Genomic DNA, 22,890 nt, shown 5'->3' with positions numbered 1-22,890 from the left:
TAGTGCATCTTTGACCCTGATGAATGCAACTCAGTACAGACTCCATCTCGCACCAGCAGGAGGCAATTAGAGAGTAACTTGTGTTCTAGTGTCGCATTAGTCTGGTGATTTAGGCCATACACACTCATGAGCATCATGGACTCCAACACAGTAACCTACAGACACACACACACTCAGGCTGATGATTTATGATAACAGAGTGGTAAAAATCGATTGGATTCAGAGTCGCATCATTAACAGTGGTAAGGTACAAAATCTCAAACACCTGCTTCGGCGTCTGTCTTGTACAAGTTTTAAAAACTGTGGATTGTTTTGCTCCTAATTCCTCATTACCTGCCCTCTTTGTCGCTTTTAATTTTCATTCTTAAAGCTATCAGTTCCTTTTGAGGAGATTGTGATCATTTAAAAGGGTGACATGAAAAAAAATCTGTAAAAAACAAAACAAGAAAAGCGATGTAGTCGGTTGCGTGGAAGATAAAGAAAGCTTTAATGAGTTATTTACATTATATATCAAGTAATATATTTTCGACAATATGGCATTAGACAAATTGTTCTCAAAATACACACATAAATAAATAAATAAAACCATAATTATTACACAAACATTTTACTTCATGTAAAAGTCATTTTCCAGTTTCCCGCACTAATTAGGGCAAAAAACAAAAACAAAACAACTTTCTAGCTTTTTCATGTTATGCCATGCAACATTAAAACAAGACATTGATCAGTTAGAAGAGGGGTTGCAGGTGTGGAGGATTGCGTTTTTTTATTTCTTTTCTAACAGAACCTACAACCAATAAGTCCTGCTTACACAACTTTAAACATGTATGTTTCCTGTGTTTTGGAAAAAAAAATAAAAATGTTGCTGTCTTTATGCCCTCTGACCCTCCTGCCAAAAATGCTGTATTACCAGTGAAGAGCCAATACCAACTGCCTCCTTCCTTGTAATTTGTCCTGAATTAATGCAGAGCTAAATGGAAGGACACAATACTCTGTTTTTCCCCAAACAGTTCATTTTAGAATTCGCTGTTTGGTTTTTAAGTCTTTTTTGACTTTGCGCATCCACAAGCTCATCAGACCTTTGAGATCTTTGAACCGACTCGTTTTACAATTTCCTTCAGGTCCAGGCTGTGTTCCAGCTCACTGAGCCGAAGCTCAGCAAGAACACTGGATTTTTCTGAGATTTAATTTCATTCTGTCTCCTCTTTCCATTGTCTAGTCCGTTCTGTTATTTAAATCAGCTCCACATTCAATAAACCCACTCTCAGTAAAACAACAACAAAAAAAAAACATCCAGCAGTCAAAATTAAGTAGTAATGAGGTAAGAGGGGCTGTATTTAACTTTTAATATCAGCTCAGGTGTATTTTATTCAGTGTTTGATGAGTAAATTTTTTTTGGTTCAGCAAGTCTATTCTGTATCTTTATATTAAAACCTAAAATATAAAAGAACACATTGCCTTTGAATGAGTTTCTGCTCAGAGAGAAACATTCACTGGTACCTATTTCTTTAGCCTTCCTGCCAACAATATGTTTCTCCTCAATGTGGTGCTGTCTTTGAGTAATCCTAACTGCCCACACACAGCCATGTAACATACACAGGCGCACATGCATGAGGCGTTCTTGAAATACACACTTTTTCTGCCCATCGCGGAGCCACTCACACGCCCATATTCCCCACGCACGCACACGGCAATAAAAAACAGCAAAAAAAAACGGCACAATTCTGGGCACGAACACACGTGCAAACGAAGCTTCACACACAGACACACTTACTGTATGCAGGCACGAAACATGACACAGTTTACCTTGGCTCCAGACTCTCTGAATCACCAAGAAATCTGTCCCTGCTGTCCAAAAACCTCTTAGCCTATAAACCTCATTCTGCTCAGGACAGCAGGCATCAGATATCAATAGATTATTTTGTTGTTTTTGTTCAGCGTGGCTTGTAATATAGGTCAACCGCTTTTGGCAAAAAGATGTTCTGTAAAGTGGAATGCAAACAGACTTATAACGGTCCATTTCTTTAATCTTGTAAAACTATGTCAAATGCAAATGTTTACTGCTTAAATGGCTCCACCAAGTGCTTTCTGATATGGAAAAGCACTAAAATAATTTACACGCGTGGACTTAAAGAATTACCTTAAATTCTATACTTGTCAAATGTTTATAGTTTTTATGATTATATCCAGAAGTAGGTCAGTGATTGAAAATGATGCAAAAACTCAAGAGATCCTTCCAGATCCTAAGAAACAAAAGAACTTCTTTCCATGAGTGAGTTGTTAGTGCTTTGTGCTGCATTCCCCCTTGAAACCCAAGTTGAAAACTGAGTGAAGCAAAGCTGTGTGTTTTGTATGTGGAGAGTTAACGAGCTAAAGAAGATGCAGGTGATCAGTGCAAGGTGTGCAGGGCAGAGTGGAGTCGACGCAGCGTAAAGTAACACGGCAGGTAAGTTTCATATTTTTATTTTGGGACTTGCTTAACGCAAAGGTCAAAAAGCTATCAATAAACAAAAAAGATCTCAAAATACCAGTCTGAAAAAAAATGAGTCATGAAAGTTATGTTCTATAAGATATTCAGGAGATTGTTAAATTAGTTTAGTTTAGTTTTTTTTTTCCATGTTGAGCCAGTATTTAGGTCAGGCACACTGACCTAAATTCTGTTTATGTGCAATTACTGGATGGCTTTCTATTAAACCAGTGCTTCTCGATTCCAGTCCTCAGGCCCCCGTGCTCTGCATGTTTTAGATGCACCTCTATTCCAGAACAGCTGATTCAAATGATTGCATGACCATCAAGTGCTGCAGAAGCCTGTTAATCACCTGCAGATTCAATCCAGGTGTGTGGCAGAAGGAAAACACCTAAAACATGCAGGACCGGAATTGAGAAAGACTGTATTAAACCAACTATATCTTGTGATAGCTGAGTACACAACTCGGTCTGCATACTCATTATTGACATTTCAGCTTGGCTTGTTCTTTTTTTTTTTTTTTTTTTGGTCCACAATAATGCCATGACAAACATGAGTTGTTTTTTATTGCAAATTACAAATTGAATGATGGCACTTGACTTAATGTCATGTTTTGATTATTGATTGTTTTTGTGTTTGTTATGATGTATAGCACTTTAAAATGCCTTGCTGCTGAAATGTGCTATACATATAAAATGTTGATTGATTGATTGATTGATGTCACTAAATTCTTGATGCTGCAATTTTAGACTACAATGTTTTAGCTACTGCACATTCTCTTGTCTATTCACTTTTTCAGGTGAAAACATTTAAAGATTGAATACAATAGGTAAATCTAAAGTCTTCACATTTAAATCACATAATTTAAGCTTCTTTTTAAAGCAGCTCTGCACATGGTCAAGGCACTTAACCCTAAATTGACTTAGATTTGGTGCATAAATGTAAGTATAATGAGGCTTCAGTATAAAACACTTCAAGGAATCAGTTTGACTAAAAAAGAGCTAAATTTAACCCATTATACAATTTTTATCAGATATGGGATGAAGTGGAAAAGTTTAAAGCGGCTGTAAAGACAGTACAGGAAAGAAGATTATGGCGTGGAGATAATTTTCTTCCGGCATTGGGAAGCTAGTCGGAGTTGAAAATTAATGTTCGCAAACAACCCAACTTGAGATTGAGCTGTTGTACAACGTAGATATGCGTGTCTGGAAAACTAACATATAAAGTACTTTGATAGAGCATAAAAATGTGTCATAATTTATCATATCTATTTGCTGTTTTGAAAATTACTAATGCTTTTTTTTTGCCTCACAGCTGTGCTCTACTTTGTGTTGATCTATTAAATCAAATTGAAATAATAAACATGAATGCTTGTTCGTGTGGAAAATTCAAACCACAACCAACAAATAAATTTTTAAAGTCGTAGTTGTGCTTTTAGTGCTGAACACATTTCCTAAAAAGTTCACTAAATACTACACATCCTCACATACTGCTTCTGATCCCCTTTCTGGGCAAAAATGAAGCAATATGAAACTGATGTTAAGAACAGTCCTCCTCGTGTGTGATCTAATTACACCTCCTCCTCCTCGTGTCCTGCTCATCTTCCTCCTCATTCTTTTCTCGCACCTCCTCGCTGCGATGACAAAACAGCAAAACTGGCAGCGGTGGAGATGACAAACAACCCTGTCATCGCGCAGTAATCCTGTAATATAAGCAAAATGAAGCAAGAGCTTGATAATGAGTGCTCTGAATAAGACGGATACACTGTGGAACGTGTGGTCTAAATGTGGAACATTTCGGATGGCTGTTATGAATTGGATTATGGAGCCACGAGATGAAGGGGGAATGAATCACCTCAGCTTGGAGAGTCTTATTAGAGAGTTTTATCATTAAAAGAAGATAGTCAAATGATAAAAGTAACTCTGTGCTGGATGATTTCTCCAAAGACGTGCCAGTCTTGCCTTATCTCTATAAATATGAAGGAAAAGGCAATTAATCTGGCAAGGAGAGGGAATGATACGTAACAGCCAAACGATGGAGCTCATCATCGTCAAAGATAAGAGATAAACCTTGAGACATAAAAGCAAAGAAATACATATTTTGGTGCTTTTCTTAAGAAATTTTTGAACACAGCTGTTTCCAAACCGCTCAGCTCGTGGGGCGAATTTCTCAGAGCAGGAAATGAGGAACAAAGTTTAATGATGAGTTATCTACTTATTTGAGCACAAGTATGTTTATTGATTTCTTGATAAAGATGGTATGCCGTCCCACAGTAGTGTTTGATCAAGCAGGTAATCACACACATCCTACTGACTCAATTGTTTTTAGCTACGTAAAAAGTTTTAATTCTCAACACATCCTGTTCATCCAATCCTATAAACACAAAACATGAGTACAAACTCAACCTTCTTTGAGTGCTACAAAGATCCCACACTTATTTCTTAAACAAAGTCTATCAACTAATGTACACATTTGTGACTTAAGAGTAAATTAAACTTTAGACAAACGCTCATAAACATTAACCGAAAAAGTCTGCAGTCTTTTTCGGTTATATAACAATTCCTCAGCAGTCCTCCAAACGCATCAACTTTCAGGGGCCAAATACTGATGGCAGAAGTCTGGGCATCTCAGTATCACAGGAGCCCGTGGACATCTGGGAATGTCGAGGTGCTGAGCGGTCAGAGAGATGTGAGCTTGGCTAAGGCAATGACGGAGAAAGGTTGGTGGGGGTCTCAGACAGATGTCGCTGCCAAGGCTGAAGGTTGGGTGGGTTGAGCACAATGCGCCAGCAGGGCGACTAGTCAGGCTGGGGTGGGGAATGAATAGAAAAAAAGTTGTTCTCAATCTGACGAAAATGTGGACGATGCAGTCTGTCAGGTCGCCAATCTGTCAGCACAGTGCCTCAGGTCCCTTCTGGCCACACAACACACAGCGCTGCCTCATTTTGTGCTCTTCCACTCACATACCTTGTCCTTATGTGCCCTCTTTTACCCACCACTGCACTTCACTGGCAAGTGATTTTTGCCATAGGGAGATCATGGATTATATTACTGTTACCTTCTTGTTTTGACTTCAGTTCAGTAATATGCTCATGTTATGCCTTTCATCTCTATGTATGTATGGTTATGTATGATGAGGTCAATGAACTAAAGTGAAGAAAAATATAAGTTATACACACTTCAATCTGTATATTAATCATGGTATGATCAGAGGCTGCTTGGTTTTAGATGCATAATTTGAAAAGTTGAATTATTCTGACATCTGCTGGCCGAAATATAACATTGCACTTTTTCTCTGACGGGGGTGAAGATCAAAAATGTTTTTCTCCCTGGTAACAAACTGTTGCTCTAGATTGAAAGATCCTAATATTTTAAAAGATGCCTTTCCTGTTATGTATGCTAAGCACTTCAGTGCTGGCATTCTTATCATAGTGAAAGATCGACTTTTTTGCACCGGAAACAGAATTTATATTTTTGGATAATTTACTGCCACTTCGCTAACAACAAAATACACTAAAGTATATTAAATATCTTTTAGTGTTAATCATTTGCAATGATGCTTTTAATATACTTATATTACTACGACTCCAGTCCACTCTCTTTTAGTATATTAATAAAAAATATATATATATATATATATATATATATATATATATATATATATATATATATATATATATATATATATATATATTCACTGGCATTCATGAACAATAACATAATATGATTCTGGGAATCTTAAAAGTAGTTAATCAAATTCTCTATGAAAGTTGCAAATCCCGGGTGCCACGGTGATGTAGGGGTGGAGCATGTCAACCATGTATTTAGCCTCTGAATCGAGGCTTTAATCCTCGATGTAGCCGTCATATTGTTGTATTTTTTTTTCTTTCACCAATGTTTTCCCCCTCTCTCACAACCTACTCTCAAATAAAGGCCACGAGAGCTGTTGTAACCTATGTAAAAAAAAAAGTTAATAAATGCACAAAAAAAAAAATAAAAAAGTTGAAGTTGCAAATCATTAAACTGCTATAGAGCTGCCACTGTAGTGACGGACAAACGTCCATCTCAATCGCCACCTAATCTCCTAAGTACATTTTGGGTATCTCATAGTTATGAATGAGTTATGACATGGCTTTTTCATAATTATGACTTGGCTAAGTCAAAGTCATGAGAAAGTTGAGTCGTAATCATGAAATAACGATCCGATCATCATTCTGACTTGGGTACCTCATAACGATGAGATACAAATTCTATTTTGTATTTTATCAGTGTTGCTTCGGTGAGTCAGCGTCACACAACGGTAGGAGAAAGATACGTATTGCTGGTATGTCATAACTATGTTAAGCTCTACTGGAGGCAGGGAGCTTGTGAGGACACAGCTGGAATGTGTTCTTTAGAGTACTACTCACCTGACAGCAGCATTGTACATTGTGTATTTGCTTCTGATCCCTGTTATATACTTGCACAAGAGTAACCATAGCATTTAACACAGAGACATTTATATCTTACACTTTTATGGGTCTTTTCATTGTCAAAAGGCCTGTTTTTTACCCCTCCATAAGGTTCTAGTTGTGATAGCTCTGTCTAAATTCTACCCTTAACAATAACAAATAAAGCCTCCCAAGCTATCAAAAAGCTATCTGGCCTTCCCATGCTTTGGAAAGTCCTGCAAGAATAGTCGGCTTACTGCACACATAATCCCTCTATACACTGTGTTATGTGAGAGGACCAATGTGGGGGTCATTTATGCATGATGGGCAAGATCTCATTTTAGTCTTGTATCACAAGGCTCTGGCTGTGGTCCAAGAAGTTGGTTCTTCACGTCCACAGCAGGGTCACTCAGTGGCCTGACATGAACTTGGGTACAATTTATCTCTGTATTTTTCTGGTCTATTAAAATTACTTTTTTTTTTTTTTTTTTTTTTTACAGTTTTGTTTTTAGAAAAGTTTGCAAAGTGGTTTGAATCAAACAGTGACTTTTAAAATCCCTTTTGTGCCATATCAGCAACAGACATGAGCTTGAAAGGTAGAATTTTGCAAATACACAATGTACAATGCTACTGTCAAGAGAGTAGAAGTTTGTCAGGAAGAATTTTGCATACTTCCTGACAGCGACAGTCCATCTAAAACATCTTGTTTGTGATGTGGAAGAGGAGAATTATTTTCTAAACAACAGTCTGAAACTATTGTTTGCATTTTCATTAGGCGTTTCATAATGCAGTGGCCCCCAACCCTTGTCCTCAGGTTTCACTGTCCTGCATATTTTAAATGATCCCCCACCAGATTCAAATGATTGGTTTACCTCCTTAGCACACCTCCAATTGCTGCAGAAGCCTGTTGATCTCTCATTTATTTAAGCAAGGTTTGCAGCAGCAGGGAATCACCTAGAACATGCTTTAAAATTAGCCCTGAAAACCAGGGTAGAGGTCCTTTTCTTATAATGAAAATGGTATCAGGGTAATGAGCAGGGTTTTTATTTTTTGGAATGCTCTACAAATTAGCCCACATTCAGATTGAATTTAAAGTGACTGTGAACATTAATATTTAAGTTCTACCACGAATTGTGATCTTGATTTCAGCCTTGATCTTTACTAGAGCATTCAAGCATGGATGTGTTTTGATCTAAAACCGTTAAATTGCAACCATGATTGTATGTTTGAAGTAAGGTGAACATACAAGTCAGTCCCTACAAGTCAGTAAGTGGTGCAGAATTAAGGTGCTTAATTCTACCACCACTGTGTTTTTGGAGCCATTTGGAGTACTATCAGTCCTCTGCCCCATATTTTCATCTACATGTAGGCCTCAAGGTTCAGTTTGGCTGTTGCAAGCTTGTCAATATTACAAACAGCCTTCTCTTTCTGGCCAAGCACAGTTAATTGAGATTCTGTACTTGTTTCTTGGTTTCTTCCTGATCACAGCTACTTTTTGTCTGCACACACTGTAGTGGATGTGCCAGGTGCCCTTTGACGAGAAGCCCTCCACTCTGTCAATGCTGGCTTATTGCCACATAGATAAAAGTGCCAGCATGGAAATGGAGCTACCTTACAAAAGGTCAACATACCTCAGACGGGCTCAAGTAACTCCCAGTGAAATGCAGAGTGACTCAAGATGTCTGTGTGTTGCAAACAGTGTTACCAGCTATTTGACCAAACAGGTACACACATAAATCAGAAATTATGGTGGGTATTGTTCTGCCAAAGCTCTTCAAGGCATGATGACTTGTTTGAGGAGATGTGAAAGTATAAAGTACATAGGACTTAACTTGACATCTCGGAGACTTTACCTTGTTGCTAAAGCTAATCTTTAGGAAAGCTTTGTGCTTTTATGAAATGCATTGTCCCACTGAGAGTATCTATACAGAAGTGGGGACTTTATTAGTGACTTTGTTGCCTTACATGGATGTTTTCTTAAATGTGGGAAGAACTCACAATTTCCGGAAGAAGCCCATGCATCCAAGGAGAATGGATACAAATAAAAGAAGTCCTGGGCAGGCAAAATATGTAAATCTTAATTAATGTCAAACAAGAAATGATTATCAAAAAGTAGAGGATAATCTTTATAAATGCATTTATTGAATATTCATTGTTCAGTCTCATACATTGTGAAGTAGTATTGGGCCCAAAAACACAGCAAGTTAACACACATAGGACAAATACATCTATGTATTTTGTAGCATTACAACAAATCTGCAGTTCCATTTGAAGTTCAGTAGTTGAATACCTCAAAACAAAACAAAGGAAATGAAAGACTTCAGTGTTCAAACTACTTGCGTTCCTGATCCAAGTTGTTATCGTTAGGGTTACAAGATTGCATAAAAAAAAGGCAAAATAAAAATCCGCAATTACACAAACGCACAATCAGCATATTGCACTTGGTGTTATTTATTCTTAAAATGTGATTTCTCCATATTGTCTTGTGCATGAGAATCCACAAAATTTAATCTATTCCGTAGCCTTTTTGTCTGTCATCACCTGGTGTCTCTTCCACTTAAAAATCCACCAAGACATTGAAAAGATGTAGAGTGCAAAGAAGGCTGGGAAGTCGTAGAGGAAGACCATGATGAAGAACCCTCCAACTAGGAGTATGCAGATTAGTAATCTAGTAATGTGGATGATTGTGTATAATATAGTCCACCAAAAAAAGGCATCAGACTCTTTTAATTTCTCAGAGGAGCTCTGGTGTTTGTAGGAAAGGTGTGAAGACTGATTTGCACTCTCTGTGTCAGCAAACGTGCAGCCTTCTATTTCAAAATCTTTCCTCTGATGAGAAATCGATCTGGCTTTAATTTGTGAGCTGTACTCCTGCTCCTTTGGAGAGCTCAGATATTGGGCTGGTTTAAACATCGGGTCCTCATTATGAACTATAGGTCTCAGATCCAAATCAGTCTGCAATTGAGAGGGACTGTCCGTGTGCTCTGTCATAGTAAGCAGATGAATTCTGTCTTTCAGAGAGTATTCATTGCATTCAGTAATTAAGACTGACTCTGATCCTTGACAGGGTTTTACAGCTGGATCTGCTGAAAATTCAGTCAGTGAAAATGGACCTGAATCATAGGTGTCGCTCAAGTTTTTCTGGAACTCTTCAATCGCATCTGTAACCCTGCTTCTCAAGTCATCAGCAGTATTTGTATGGCAAGCAGAAGTTTGTAATTCTCGGGCAAAGACCTCTTCCCAGATGCTACAAACCAAATTGTCTCCAAATCTTTCTATGAACATTTGTTCAATTCCTGACTGTGTTGCGTCAAGTGCGGCACTATTGCCAACTGTAATAGGATCTTTTATTCCCTCTGCCATTTTGTTGTATTCAACATGTGGAGGAGTCTTAACTTTTGCTGATGATCCTTGTTCTTTCCAAGCATTTTCATTCTCCTCCTGAGGGCTCTCTGCATTACCTATCAACTCTCTCACTGCCTCCATTTCAAGCCTTCTAACACAGACTCTCTCATCTTCCTTACTAAGATCTTGTTTTGTTCCTTCTGATGTTTCAGGTCGGAGTTCTGCCGAAGTTTCTTTCTGTGCACAATTCTCCTTTGCCATTACTTCTGGATTTTTGTCTCTGCCTGAATTTGGCTTTTGAGTCTTTGAATCTGTCTGGGGATCTACCAATCTTGATTCGACCACCTCCAAGTGGTTAAGATTATGTCTATGAGTGTGACAAGATATTTGTGTATCATGGCTAGTTTGGCAAACTATAGCTTCCAGTGTATCGACAGTGGGACTTACACCTGCAGAAGGGCTTAGTTCTTTTTGCTCTATTACTTTTCTATCACAATTCAATTCTTCTGGGATTGCTTCAGATTTCTGGTCACTATGTTGCTCTATTTCTGTGACAGGCAAATCTTCAGTTGATTCAACATGCAGATTTTCATCCACTTGGACAGACCATGACTGTGCCTCATGTTCTGTGATAAGTAACGAAGATTGTCTATCTTCTTGTTGCAGTTTTACCACATCAAACATTTGCATGAGCTCACTATCTTTATCAGTTACTTCCTCCATTTCTTTGTTTTGTGTCTTAACAGCTCCTGCTTCATTTCGTACTACATTCGTCTTGCAGTAATTGGATGAGCTAGCTTCATTCACTTCCATTAAAATGTTTTTGTTCTTCTCTACATTTCCCTCATACCTTTGCTTTGACTCAAACTCGTCTGTGTGTCTTGTTGCCTTTTTTGTTTCATTCTCAACCATCTCCCTGTTTTGGTTTTGCCTGAATTCCTCATACTGGATTTTATCTCCATACCTTAGGGGCTTATTACATTCTTTGCTTTCCTGTGGCCTAAATATTGGCTCTTCTGTTGGCACCTTCTTTGCTGCATAGTTCATCATGAGCTCCTCCTCCTCTCCTTGCGTGGATGAAGAGAAGTCATACCTGGCCCCGTCCCTTGTCTCCTCCCTGATTGTCTCCCTAAATGCCAGGATGTCACCTACTGCATTGTGTGCAGTGCCTGTAACCTCTCGTTCCTCGCTCCAAGAAAGCCCCCCATCCTGCCTTGCATCTGGCAAGATTGTATCAACATTGCTGGCATTCGGAGTCTCTGGCATTACTGTCATGTCTGTTGTCTCCGATTCCCCTGAGCTTGTTACCGAGTCAGCTGTGTGCAAAGCGAGGGGCTCGCCTTCTTCTCTTCCTGCTGTTCCTATTATTTCTTTGCTGTTTTGCTCCCAGTCCTTGTGTCTGTGACATTCCGTTGGACTGTCAACGTTGCCCACGGACAGAGGCGGTGCCCTCTTGAGGTTGAATTCCTGTGGAGTGTCTGTTACAGAGTTTGTCTGTGACCTTTGGGATGGGTCTTGCATCTCTGTGTTGTCATCTCCTGTGCTGCTGACACATGCCGCTGCCGGCTGATCATCCTTAGTGTTCAAGGCAACGGCAGCCAACAACGTTTCACAAGTGTCTGACAGCAGCTGACACGCAGCTAAGGTTTGTAAGGTGGTGGGTGTATCTGTGCCCTCCTCAAATTCTTGACTTTCTTCAGAATATTGGATTTGCGGCTCCTTCTCATGTGAAGGAAGCACCGATGCTGCTGTCTGGAGCCACTCTGACTCTGGGACATCAGAGTGGTGCTTGCAGCTGGGCCCATTAAGGAAAACCTGCCATTCATCAGTCACAGAGTTTTCTTTAGTGTTGCTATCATGTGTAGTTTTAGGAAAACTCTCCCACATATCATTAACAGATGGTGTATTTTCTTCTGACTCTGTTAACAAAGTCTCTTTATCTCTCCCAGTCCAGGTGTCATCAGCAGTGCCCGGCTGTTCTGGTGTATGGCTGTTCCAATCCAATGTTAGCAAAGGAATCTGATGGTAGGTAAGTACCTGTGGACTCTCACTTGATTGCGTCTCTTGGGATTTATAGAGATAGCTGGCAGAGTCACCCCGTGCAGCTGACGCATGCTGAGAGACCTTTAGGCCACAGGCTGAGTCATTTGAAAATCTCTTTGGTTGCTGCTGCTTCCTCTGGCAGAGGTAGTCCTGCACACGTGCCAAACGGATCGCTCTACGCCGGCTTTTCACGCTTTCCACCTGTCAAGAAAGCAAAAAGTCAAAGGTCAGGCTTGGTGTTCGCTTAAGCTAATACACAGATACCACCTGAACTGTTCAGGGTTTAAGGTCGTCAGCTGAACTAAATCGCAGCGCTGGCATTCACTGAATACTTTTTGTAAGATTAATGCGATGATGCAATGCTCTGTAACACTCTCGAAACATCTTCTCATCATCTTGTCTTAGTTTACATAATCAGTTTTTCTGCATGTGTACAAGCAGGCTACTTTTAGTCGTAGCTGTCTGTGTGTGGGCGAATTCAAATGGCTTCAAAAGTGTCAAGTTACCTGAGCTTCCATATCTTGCAGAGGTGAACTTAACTATGTTCAGAATGATGTGTGTCTCTGACTCTATTGTTGCTTTTATTCTCACAGAAAGAACAATGTGTGTGTACTTAGAATAGAATTTAACTTTATGTCAATACCTTGTTTTGCCAATACATAAAGTAGTTGGATAATATTGCAAGGTTTGAAAAACGATTGTTTGTCTCACCCAAGGTTTTTGGTCTTCGTGATAAAATGATGTCTCCACAAAAGTCTTTTCTACTTCATGTGTCCATTCCCCATCTGTGAAAGAAATGCCAGTGTGCCAAAACCTGTTTAGCATGTTTAACAAACAAGCCAGTTATTGCAAATGCTCATTTTAGTTCTTGCATAAATATAAAGTTGCTTTATACAGACCTGCAGCAGCAATATTAGTGTGTATGCTCTCCTTGGACTTCTCTGTGTCTCCATTCCTGTGGTTTAAAGAAGTATTTAATTAAATCACAAATACAATGCATACTTACTTGTTCAATTCCATTCTGCAGCACGATGAACTAAATATGATGCGCTGCAAAAGTATTTATATTTGATTGTGTTTAAATTCCATGTCACCACATCCAGAAGTTTCAGTGTATTTTGTTAGGATTTCAGTGAGCTCAGTGGAAAACTTACACTCATTGGAAAGTAAACGGATTCTGACTAGATGTTTTCTCAGGTATGCCTCTTTGACTTTGCATCTCTGGAGATTGAAAGTCGTGTCCATTATTCTTTGCAAAACATGCTCAAACTCTGTCTGATTGGATCAGTAGTGTTGCTGAACGCTAAGTCTTCAGCAACAGTTTTGCAATTGGATTCATGTCTGAACTTTTTGATGCTTTGATCTCAGCCATTCCCTTGTAGCTCAGGCTCAAATAGCTTTTCTATTACGATTATCTTGTACTTTTTTTGCTCCTTCCATCTTCCAACCAGCTCTTATCAACCTTGATGTCACTGCTGGAAGAAAATGTTTTTATTTCACTATGAGGATATTGCTCAAGCTGACTTTTCCACTATGCATAGCTTACCAATGACTTTCATCTCTCTACTCTTTCATAAAGGCCAGATTTGAGTAGGGCACAAGTAATAGATGCCCTGTCAATAGATTTTCCCACATGAGGTTAGGATCTCTGCAGCTCTTGAAGAGTTACCAGGGGCCTCTTGACTGCCTCTCTGCGTAATACTGCCATAACCTGATCTTTTAGTTTAGGAGGATGGCCATCTTTTGTTAGGTCTGCACTTTGGACAGATGCTCCCAAAGCTTAATAGCCCATATTTGTTTCCATCCTTTTGCCGTTTGTCTCTGGAGGAGCTGCAAAGGGCCTTGGCCATGTGGTGTTTGTTTGATTAAATGACAGTGATGGTGATGCAGCATGAGACAGCGAGTAGCATAAATGAAGCACAGAGGCAGAGGTGAAGTCAGACGTGTGTTGTTTTTAAAGGTGCTGAAAAGGTACCACATTTCTGACCAGTATATGTATAGAGATCAGTTATAGTCGATAACGGCAATATTGGTATCGGACATTGGTGTGTCCATATTTATAACATGACAGTGCATTAAACGTCTCCACAACACACAGTGACCCATCAGCTAAACAAGTGGTGCATGAGTGAAACTCCTTTCAGTAGACTTCACCCCTTTGTGTTGAAGTATTTAATTAACATTAACATTTTTAGATTTTCACCTGTAAGCAAAAATGTTACCATATAAGATTGCCCTTCTGCTTCACAATGTATGTATTGTGTTGACCTGTTATAAAAAATGTTAATAGAGTTTTCTAACTGGGATATTAGTGCAGCAAAAGGTGAATTTTTTTAAATCGGAATAAATACTTTTAAATGGGACTATTACTTTCTTTTAGAGAAACATTACGATAAGTCACGTCCAAATAGAACAGCTACAGTAAGACTTCATGGAAACCCGAACTGACATTTGACCATAAAAGGGGAAATGTGTTCGGTGGGCCAAACATCCCTCACCAAGTAGTTATATAACAACTGAGTATAAACAGACAATGGGCCATACAGCAGGGCTTTTATTGCATCCACCTTCATCTAATGAGAGGAACAGCACAGAGCAAATAAACCCCTCACACTGTCTCAGATTACTGCTTGGGGCCTTTCTTTGCTTCTCTCTGTTTTTAAAGCAAGCAGTCAGAAAGTTCTTGACTTGTCTCACCTGTTGGCTTTGAGACAACTCCTCTTGCTCTTGTAGCTGCTGGTCTCCTCTTCTGTTTGGGTCACGCCTTCCTTTTCTTGTGCCTTTTGATGGCAGAACATCACATAGTTCATTCCTTTGTTATTAGCCCAGAAAGTGCCCATTGGAGTTTCATATCGGAGGCAGAACTCTACCCTAGTTCCTTCTTTCTCAAACGGAGGAACCACAGTGTACCTGAAGGTGAACCGGTCTGTTTTCCTGTCGCTGGACCCTGGTATGTAATCTGCCAGCAGGTCAAAGTAGCTGCTCCAGCGATCCAGAGTTACCCGAGCAAAGACTGTTTTATTGTAGCAGAGGTTCACCACCCGGATGATGCCACGGAGGGTTGTTGTTCCAGGAAGAAGCTCGATGCTCTCCAGCTCAACCATCTGCTCGCACAGCCTCTGATCCAACTCTTCTGTGGATGAGGGGACAGTAAACAGGCAAGACAGATATATTTCTTCTGTTGATTTGACTATATTCCTCCCATTTGACCAGCTAGGCTCTGGTTCTGTCACCTCAGCATTGTCAAACTCCTTAACTGAAACCAGGTTGAGGCCAAATGCATCTGCGAACGACACCTTCCTTCGGATAACAGGCGGGGGCTCCGGTTCTGAATCCTCATCGGTTTCTTCCTCTGTGCTGGAGACAACAGGAGAAGAGGCCTCCATTTCTCCTTCATCTTGTTCCCCGTTTTGTTCATCATCCTCCTGCTCCTCAGTCATCACCCGATCTTTGATATGGGATTGGACGTCCAGACCCTCCATGGCGTGTGGTGGTCTGGGAAGGCAGCTACTCACCTATCCTACTGTTTGTCTGGCTTGTAGGGTGGCACAGACCGAAGTGCCTTTAGCCTGGCTGCAGCGATACTGTGTGGGGGAGAGCAGGAAGAGGACGTGACTTGACAGATGGAGTACGGTTACAGCTGAGCGCTGAGAGTCTGAGCCAGGCCTAATAATAGGACACAGCTCAACCAGGCTGACCCTTTATCCTTTCTCCCCAAATATGCGCCCTTCTTACTGGGGGGAATATAGGAATACAACCTTATCCAAAAGAGGTTTCAAACTGAATGTCTATTTATTTTTTTGTTTTGTGTTTTAAATGGAACTTTCCTTTTTAGTAGTAGGAGTGCTCTATCCTGTGGGATCAAATAAAAGAAACAAATCTTCGAACGTTCAAGCTGCATGCAGTTAAAACTGTGCAGTTCAAGCAGCTGGCTCTGCCTGACCAAAGTGTCAGCAGAGTATCATCCTCCCCTCTGTTGGGGAGCCGACTCTGACCACTGACCCCAGAGGATTAAAAGGGAGAATTCCCACCAATACTCTGTCGAATTAATAATAACTTTGTTGCTGTACTTTGGAAGCTTCATGTATTCAAAGAGCCTTTGTGTCAGTGTTCGTATCCTATCCATTTTGACATGTTGATACCCTGGACTTGAGCATGCTGTACTGAAATTTTTATATGCTGGACCACACAAAACAGCTTACATAACATTAAAGTTTATTAACCTTCTGTTTCCTGCCCAAGAAAAGCCCCATAAATGTAGTTTTATGTGCATTTGTTGAACACCTTTTACTCGGATCCTAATATACCCTGTACAACCAATAATTTTTTAAAAGTTCTTGTTAATTGTGGACTTCTTATAACTTTCTTTATGTTTTTTTTTTTCAGTTTCAGAATTTCTATATTTGGGGAAAAAGAAACAAACAAACAAAAATTGTGCACACCACCCTGAACACACTATCTCCACAGCAAAACTTGGTGGTACCTGTATCATACCATAAGAGTGTTGATTAGAATTGATGGGATAATGAATAGAGCTAAATCAAAGGCAAATCTGTCAAAAAACCTCTTGGTTTTTGCAAAAACTTAACTGAGGCAAAGGTTCACTGTGCAGCAGTTCAAGAACTTTAAACATGCAGCCAGGGTTAGGTTGAACTAGCTTAGATTAAAATGTGTATGTGTTGAATGGCCCAGTGAGAATCCCAACCTAAATCCAGGTCTGTTGCTATAGACTTAAGGTCGTAACCTTCCTGTTCAGATGCCTTTCATCCAGTCCCAATAAGCTGCTATTTTGCTAGCATGAACACACAAAGCAATTCAGTCTTTATTTGCAAAGCTGGCAGATAATCTGCCCGAAATGTATCAACTGCCACTTAGCAAGCAGTTTGGCTAAAAAATTATTATACACCACAATTTTTGTTTATTCATTTGTAAAGAAAATAATATGTTGACAATTACATATTTTCAACTTTCAGCTACATTGTGTTAGTCTAGCACACAAAATCCTAGAAAAAATAAACTGAGGTTTGTGGTTGCAACATGCCAAAATTTAAAAAGTTCAATGGGTTGGAAGAACTTTTGCAATGTAACCACTTACAGATGATCTGCAATTATTGCCATGCAAAGCACCCCGATGCACTTAATCTTGATCAGCAAAACTTACAACTGTTTCTTTCTAGACTTTCTGTTTTTCTCTTCCAACCAAAACTACCTTAGATAAGCAGTGTAACCTTAGCCCATGAGCAGTTTGTCTTGTAAACAGACTTTAGTGCTTGTTATATAATCCCTCACAGGTAAGGGAGTGGATTTTTGTTCTCAATGCCATCTTTGTTCAACACTCTAAAGCCAAACCGGTTGTGTTCTGAATTTAATTGCAGTTTTGTAATCATGTACTGATAAAACCGCTGCTGTAAATGTGCAAATTTATTCAATGTTGAAAATAATATGCTCATATTGTAATGGGCAGAGAAACACTTGCATATTCAGTATATCAGTAGATGGCACTATATGGCCAAAATAGTTATTACATAAGACCAAGATAAAACAAATATTTTCATCTTCTTTAGTCAGATTAAGCTCCAAATGTATTGTTAGTGTCACAGTGACTGTTAAAGGAAAGTTAAAGGAAACTTTAAAACAAAATTTTTATAAAAGATTTCATTAAAGTTCATTGTCCATGTTACCTTGAGCAAAAATGTTTTAGAAAATAGCCGCTAGGTGGCAGCAAGCCACCATCACAACTCGACGTGCTTCCCCCTCAAGACTGAACGCTGAGCGCCCAACAATTTTTTTTTATATGCAGAAAGGTTTACTGACATAAAGCACAAGAAGTAAAATTAAAGATATTTATTTTGATTAGAATTAATAAATGGACTGTTTATACTGTGTATAAAAATAAAATATCGCAAGACTGTATCTTAAGTTATTAGAATAGACAAAAAATGTTTTTCTTTCTTTTAAATTACCTTTGAGATATACTGAATGACAAATGTTGAATACCCCGTACGTGCATGAAGGTTACCAATAAAGTTATGTTTTTTTTAATAAAACAACGGTTTTTTTTCTCGTCTTCTGATTGTATTTAAAACGTCTTTATTTGATCAAAAATGTCAGTTCAGTAAACCACAAATGATATCAAAGGGAACATTTTTAAGCAGCTGAAACGAGCAAGAACACGAGACATTTCTTGCCATGTTTTTTTTTTTTTTTTTAATCAAAAGAAACACATTTCCAAGTGCTCCTTAAGATGGTCACTCATTCCTTCATCACGAATGTCGCAGCAGGTTGAATAAAAGGAAAAGGTACAAAAGAGAAACTGTTCGACAGGTATTGAATATCCGACAATGTCGATCCAATGATGAACAGGCTAAATAGGCAATTGTGAGGCAATAAACATACTGTGTTGTTAAAAATAAATCAATTTGGTTAATTCCTGTAAAATACTTCAAGTCAAACAAAGTACTTGTTAGCTGTAATTGTATTTGGAAAATGTAGCTATTATTTAACGCTAAAATGCGTTGTAATATGGCTAAAACTACATAAAATAGATACAATATTAAAATAAACTATTTGTTTTCTTAAATTAAATAATGCACAGATGAAATCTAATGTTTTTTTTTGAGTTATTATTACGGTTTCCAAAACGCACAGTGCTTTAAAGTTTCTTTTTCTTTTTTTTTTCTTTCTAATTTTTATTTTTAAATTATGAGTATCACATCCACGAAAAGACACGTGCAATTATATCCGACATTTAATGTGTGCGCGCCTTCTTTATTAATTTGACAGAATGCGACTGGAAAATTGTATAAAACTAATTTACATGCATTATGGTGGAAATGAGCCCCTAACGTGGAAATATTGCTGGAACAGTTCTTGAATACATATTGGCTTTCGCAGTTTCCAAATAACGTCAAATTTCAGCACGTGCAGACATCTTGTAGGTACTGGGTGTTTGAAGTTTACCGACTTGGTCCCGTGCAGTTAGTTTCATTGTAGCTAACGCTCTCTGCACGGTCGTAGAGGACGTGTCGCACGTCACGCTCTTGCCAATAAAGCGGCAACAAAGTTTCCAAAAATTAGTTTTTATTTACACAGTAGATATCCTGACGTCACACAGGGGGGGGGGGGGTAGTAGAAGCTTACGCCCCAGAAAATAATAATACACACCTCCGTGGCACAAGCAAGTGCCTTCCACCCTCCCCGGGGGGGCTTCTAGCTCCAAATATACGTGCTTGCTTGCTTGAGATACAGCTTGATGTGTGTTTGAATGGTAACGTGGGGGGGTTTAAAAAAAAAAAAACAAGGCGCTTCTTCCTCGCATTGCGCGTCATTCAAACAGGACTCAGTGTACTGCTTTTTCCTCTCTGTTGCATTAGTAATAACAGCAGCGTTGACGAGAGACAGCAGGAGGAGAGGAGAGTGTGTGTGTGTGTCTCCCGACAGCGGTGCCCAGCAGAGGAATACTGAGCTTTTTTTTTTCTTTTCTTCCCCCCCCCCTTTTTTTTTGCTGGTTATTTACACCACCGCTTCTTGTCCTGTTGTTTGCTTTTTTACCCTCCGCGTTATGCTGAACTCGGACAGTCACGTGCGAACATCGCCGCGAGTCTAGAGAGAAGGAGGACGACGACTTCTCACCTGGTGTGTCCTTTTGACTTTTACCGACAGGGAAATATTCCTGTTTTTTTTTTATGTGGTAAGTTTTTTTTTTTTCCTGCCCTAGGAGCTTATTCTATGACTTCTAATGTTAGGAAGTAGACTACCGCGCTTGTAAAAGTTTGCACGGTGTTGTTAATACCTGCTTTGAGACATTAGCTTGTTGTTTACAAGTTCCGCGTGGACTTTATGCGCTTTTTAATTAGTGACCGGCTGTTTCCTACTAAGCTCAATTAATATGCGGTAAAACCCAAATAAACACAACTTACATTTTCACACCTGCACATTACATTACCGATACGTATCAGGTTGCAAACTAGGCTACTTAAAACATATAATATAGGAGTACCTCACCGCTTTTTGTATATAGTTGCTTATTTAGAAGCCCACATGATTATTTACAGCTTTTAATGTTTGCGTTGACCTATTGGATTGGATAACTTTCTCTTTTTCAATTTTAAAGCGGTCACAACTTGATATAACAAAGTCAAATTATGCATTTACAAATATGTTTTTAAAAAAAAGTGTTTCAGTAACCTGAAATTCATAATGACATTTATTTTTTTAAGCCCATTTCATTATGCATGCTTCATTGCGGGCTAAAGAAAGACCGCCATAAACCAATCCATTCTAGTGTCTTAAATTCCAGCACAAAAGCAAACCCCTGTTGTACTTTATGAGGTACTGATTAGGTGATCACACGAACTCAACTGCAATGGGAAAAACAGAGAAATATGAGACTTGTGATTGGGAATGCATAAAAAAAATATCTCTGTTTGAACTCTTTACAGGTTAAAATCACTGTTTTGTATTTATGAATGAGTATTAACTTGTTTTTGTTATTTAAGGTTTGAAAATCAGATCTACTTACTTGTTTTGATCGCTTGTTATTTTGTATAATTAACTGACATTACTTATACTTGCAGTGTAGGGAAAATGTTGTCAGTTGCTCAGAATAAAACAAACAAGCAAACAAAAGAAATGTTTTCACAACGCCTACCAGTAAGTAGCAAAACCAGAGAAACTGATAATTTAACAGTAGTTTCTAAGGCTGTACGTGTTTTTCTCTATTGAATTGCCTCCATCATTCTTTTTAAAGTACACACACATTCAAAATTATTTGCTAAAATTTAGATTTCAGATAGGACTGGCAAAAGCCTCATCGATAGATATTATCAGCAGTATGATCACCTTACCGTTGATGCATGCTCCATTTTTCAATATTCCACTCCAAGTCAAAAAGGGTTAGAATATTAAGTCTTATCATGATGATCCTACAATCACAGCTCAATGCTAAATTTCTCTTCATACTCTTAAGTGTCTCGTCACTGCTCTTCTAATCACAGGGAGGGGGGAAAGGAAATATCCCTTTTTTTGTTTTCAGAAAATTCTAACACGATCTTCAGGCCTGTCCTCTGATCAGCTTTCAGCCCTCGGATTTAGCTGCAGCTACCCTTCTTGTTCAGGCTGCAGGGTGCACAGGTGTTCCCCTTCCCCAGTTATGCAGGTGTGGGCAAATCCCTCCTAAGCCCCCCAGCCCCACACACACAGCTTCACTCAGCAGCTCTCACTCTTCAAAGGCCAAGGCGGCAATAAATGCCCCTCATGAAATATGTCGGCGACTGTGCACAATCGGCCCCTTTATTCAAGTGCCCCCCTCTTATGATTTCTTAGGACATAATTAAAGCTGGTCCTGCTCTGTTGTTTACCTGTTGTTGGCATGTATTGCAGTAAGCGAGGTCTCTAGGAGGCATTAGGTGTTTTTGCCCCCTGAAGGCAATAGGAGAGAAGGAGAGTGACCAATGTTGGGAGCAGCGCACTTATTACCCCGGCTCTCCTTTCTCTCTCGCAGCGTCCCGTTTTTTGATTGCTGCATTCATCATCGGGTGGTCGTGCTCTACATTATGGTAATAGGAAAATGAATGTCCTCCACAGGATTAATGTGTATACCCTGTCATATGTTTCAATCATTTATCAAAATTAAGATTCGGGCTGCTTTCAGCTCGATGAACGCTGGCTGTTTGCAAGGATTGCGTCTTAAATATGGAAATGATTGCTTCTGTCTGAGGCGAAGCAGAGGGAGCTTTTTATTTGTTCTTCAATTAAAATCTTTGCATGCCATTCATGGTGAATACAGAAACCCTTTACGATGGCAGTTACTGAATGATTTGGATATAAAATAATTTTAGATCATCACTGGAAAGTAGATTACAAACTGTTTTCGGAATGTTTCTTCGCTTTTGAATTTCACCATCTCCCATCCCTCCCCACTCCAACTCCTTCTGTAATTACACAGCCTGCTCGCTAAACCCCTTGAGGTGTTGTTACATTTCAGGGAAAGTGGTTAATACTATTAAGAGAGTGGTACACCAGCATCACTTTCCCTAAACACATCCCAGAGCCCAAATCTACTAAAACTACTCATGGATGGCTAACTTTGCTCTGTTACAGAACTTGAAGGCTTTTAAATGGCACCTGTTTAGGTTTTATCTCTGTTAACCTCACAGAAATGTTTCCATGACAACCTCTATGCAAGTTAAAACAACCTGAAGTGATCAAGCCAGCTTTTTTTTTTTCTTTTTTCTTTTTTTTCCGCCTTCCCCACTCGCACTTTGATTCTCTTTCCTCTGTAAGTAAGGATGGAATCCGTGTTGACAGTTTTGGCCTTTAATGGCACTTTTGTGCTGCACAAAAGCATTTGTTTACCAGGATCATACGCTGCAAGCTGTCAGGCTGAGAGAGATTGACTTCTTAAGATAAAAGAGTGCATTACATGCTTAAGAGGCCACCCCTTTTTGCGCTGTAATTATCCACATCACGGTAATGATGTTTTGTGTGCCCCAGTTACTAAGAGTCTGGAGACAGCTCAGACTTTTTTAGTTACGCTCTGGGTCACTTCTTAAAGCCTGGCCAGACTGACTGTGAGTCGACAAGAACCGATGTGACTCCTTGGCTG

The 22,890-nt window shown here is 39.3% G+C and overlaps 2 protein-coding genes across 6 annotated transcripts in view; one reads left to right on the top strand and one right to left on the bottom strand.

Moving 5' to 3' along the window:
* The first annotated feature begins 2,349 nt into the window (after positions 1 to 2,349).
* foxp2 (forkhead box P2) overlaps positions 2,350 to 22,890 on the top strand; it is a 131,646-nt gene continuing 111,105 nt past the window's right edge. For all 5 annotated transcript variants that reach the window (XM_044107679.1, XM_044107682.1, XM_044107675.1 and 2 more), the window contains exons 1-2: positions 2,350 to 2,446; positions 12,191 to 12,270. The gene's annotated coding sequence lies outside the window, so the exon portion shown is untranslated. The remainder of the gene's footprint in view (positions 2,447 to 12,190; positions 12,271 to 22,890) is intronic.
* Positions 9,037 to 16,515, bottom strand: ppp1r3aa (protein phosphatase 1, regulatory subunit 3Aa). Its single transcript, XM_044107672.1, has 4 exons — positions 14,982 to 16,515; positions 13,184 to 13,239; positions 12,996 to 13,069; positions 9,037 to 12,485 (listed from the first exon to the last, which is right to left on the bottom strand). The coding sequence occupies exons 1-4, from the start codon at positions 15,764 to 15,766 to the stop codon at positions 9,408 to 9,410; spliced, it is 3,993 nt and encodes a 1,330-aa protein (XP_043963607.1). The 5' UTR covers positions 15,767 to 16,515; the 3' UTR covers positions 9,037 to 9,407.

This window comes from Gambusia affinis, linkage group LG23 (genome assembly GCF_019740435.1).
Source record: "Gambusia affinis linkage group LG23, SWU_Gaff_1.0, whole genome shotgun sequence".
NCBI lineage: Eukaryota > Metazoa > Chordata > Actinopteri > Cyprinodontiformes > Poeciliidae > Gambusia > Gambusia affinis.
This window is presented reverse-complemented; position numbering and strand designations above follow the sequence as displayed.

Coding starts and splice junctions, on each gene's coding strand:
- ppp1r3aa (XM_044107672.1), bottom strand. CDS start 15,766: ATGGAGGGTCTGGACGTCCAATCCCATATCAAAGATCGGGTGATGACT. Junction 13,240..14,981: donor AGTTGTCTCAAAGCCAACAG/GTGAGACAAGTC, acceptor TTTAAACCACAG/GAATGGAGACACAGAGAAGT. Junction 13,070..13,183: donor CACTAATATTGCTGCTGCAG/GTCTGTATAAAG, acceptor TTTCTTTCACAG/ATGGGGAATGGACACATGAA.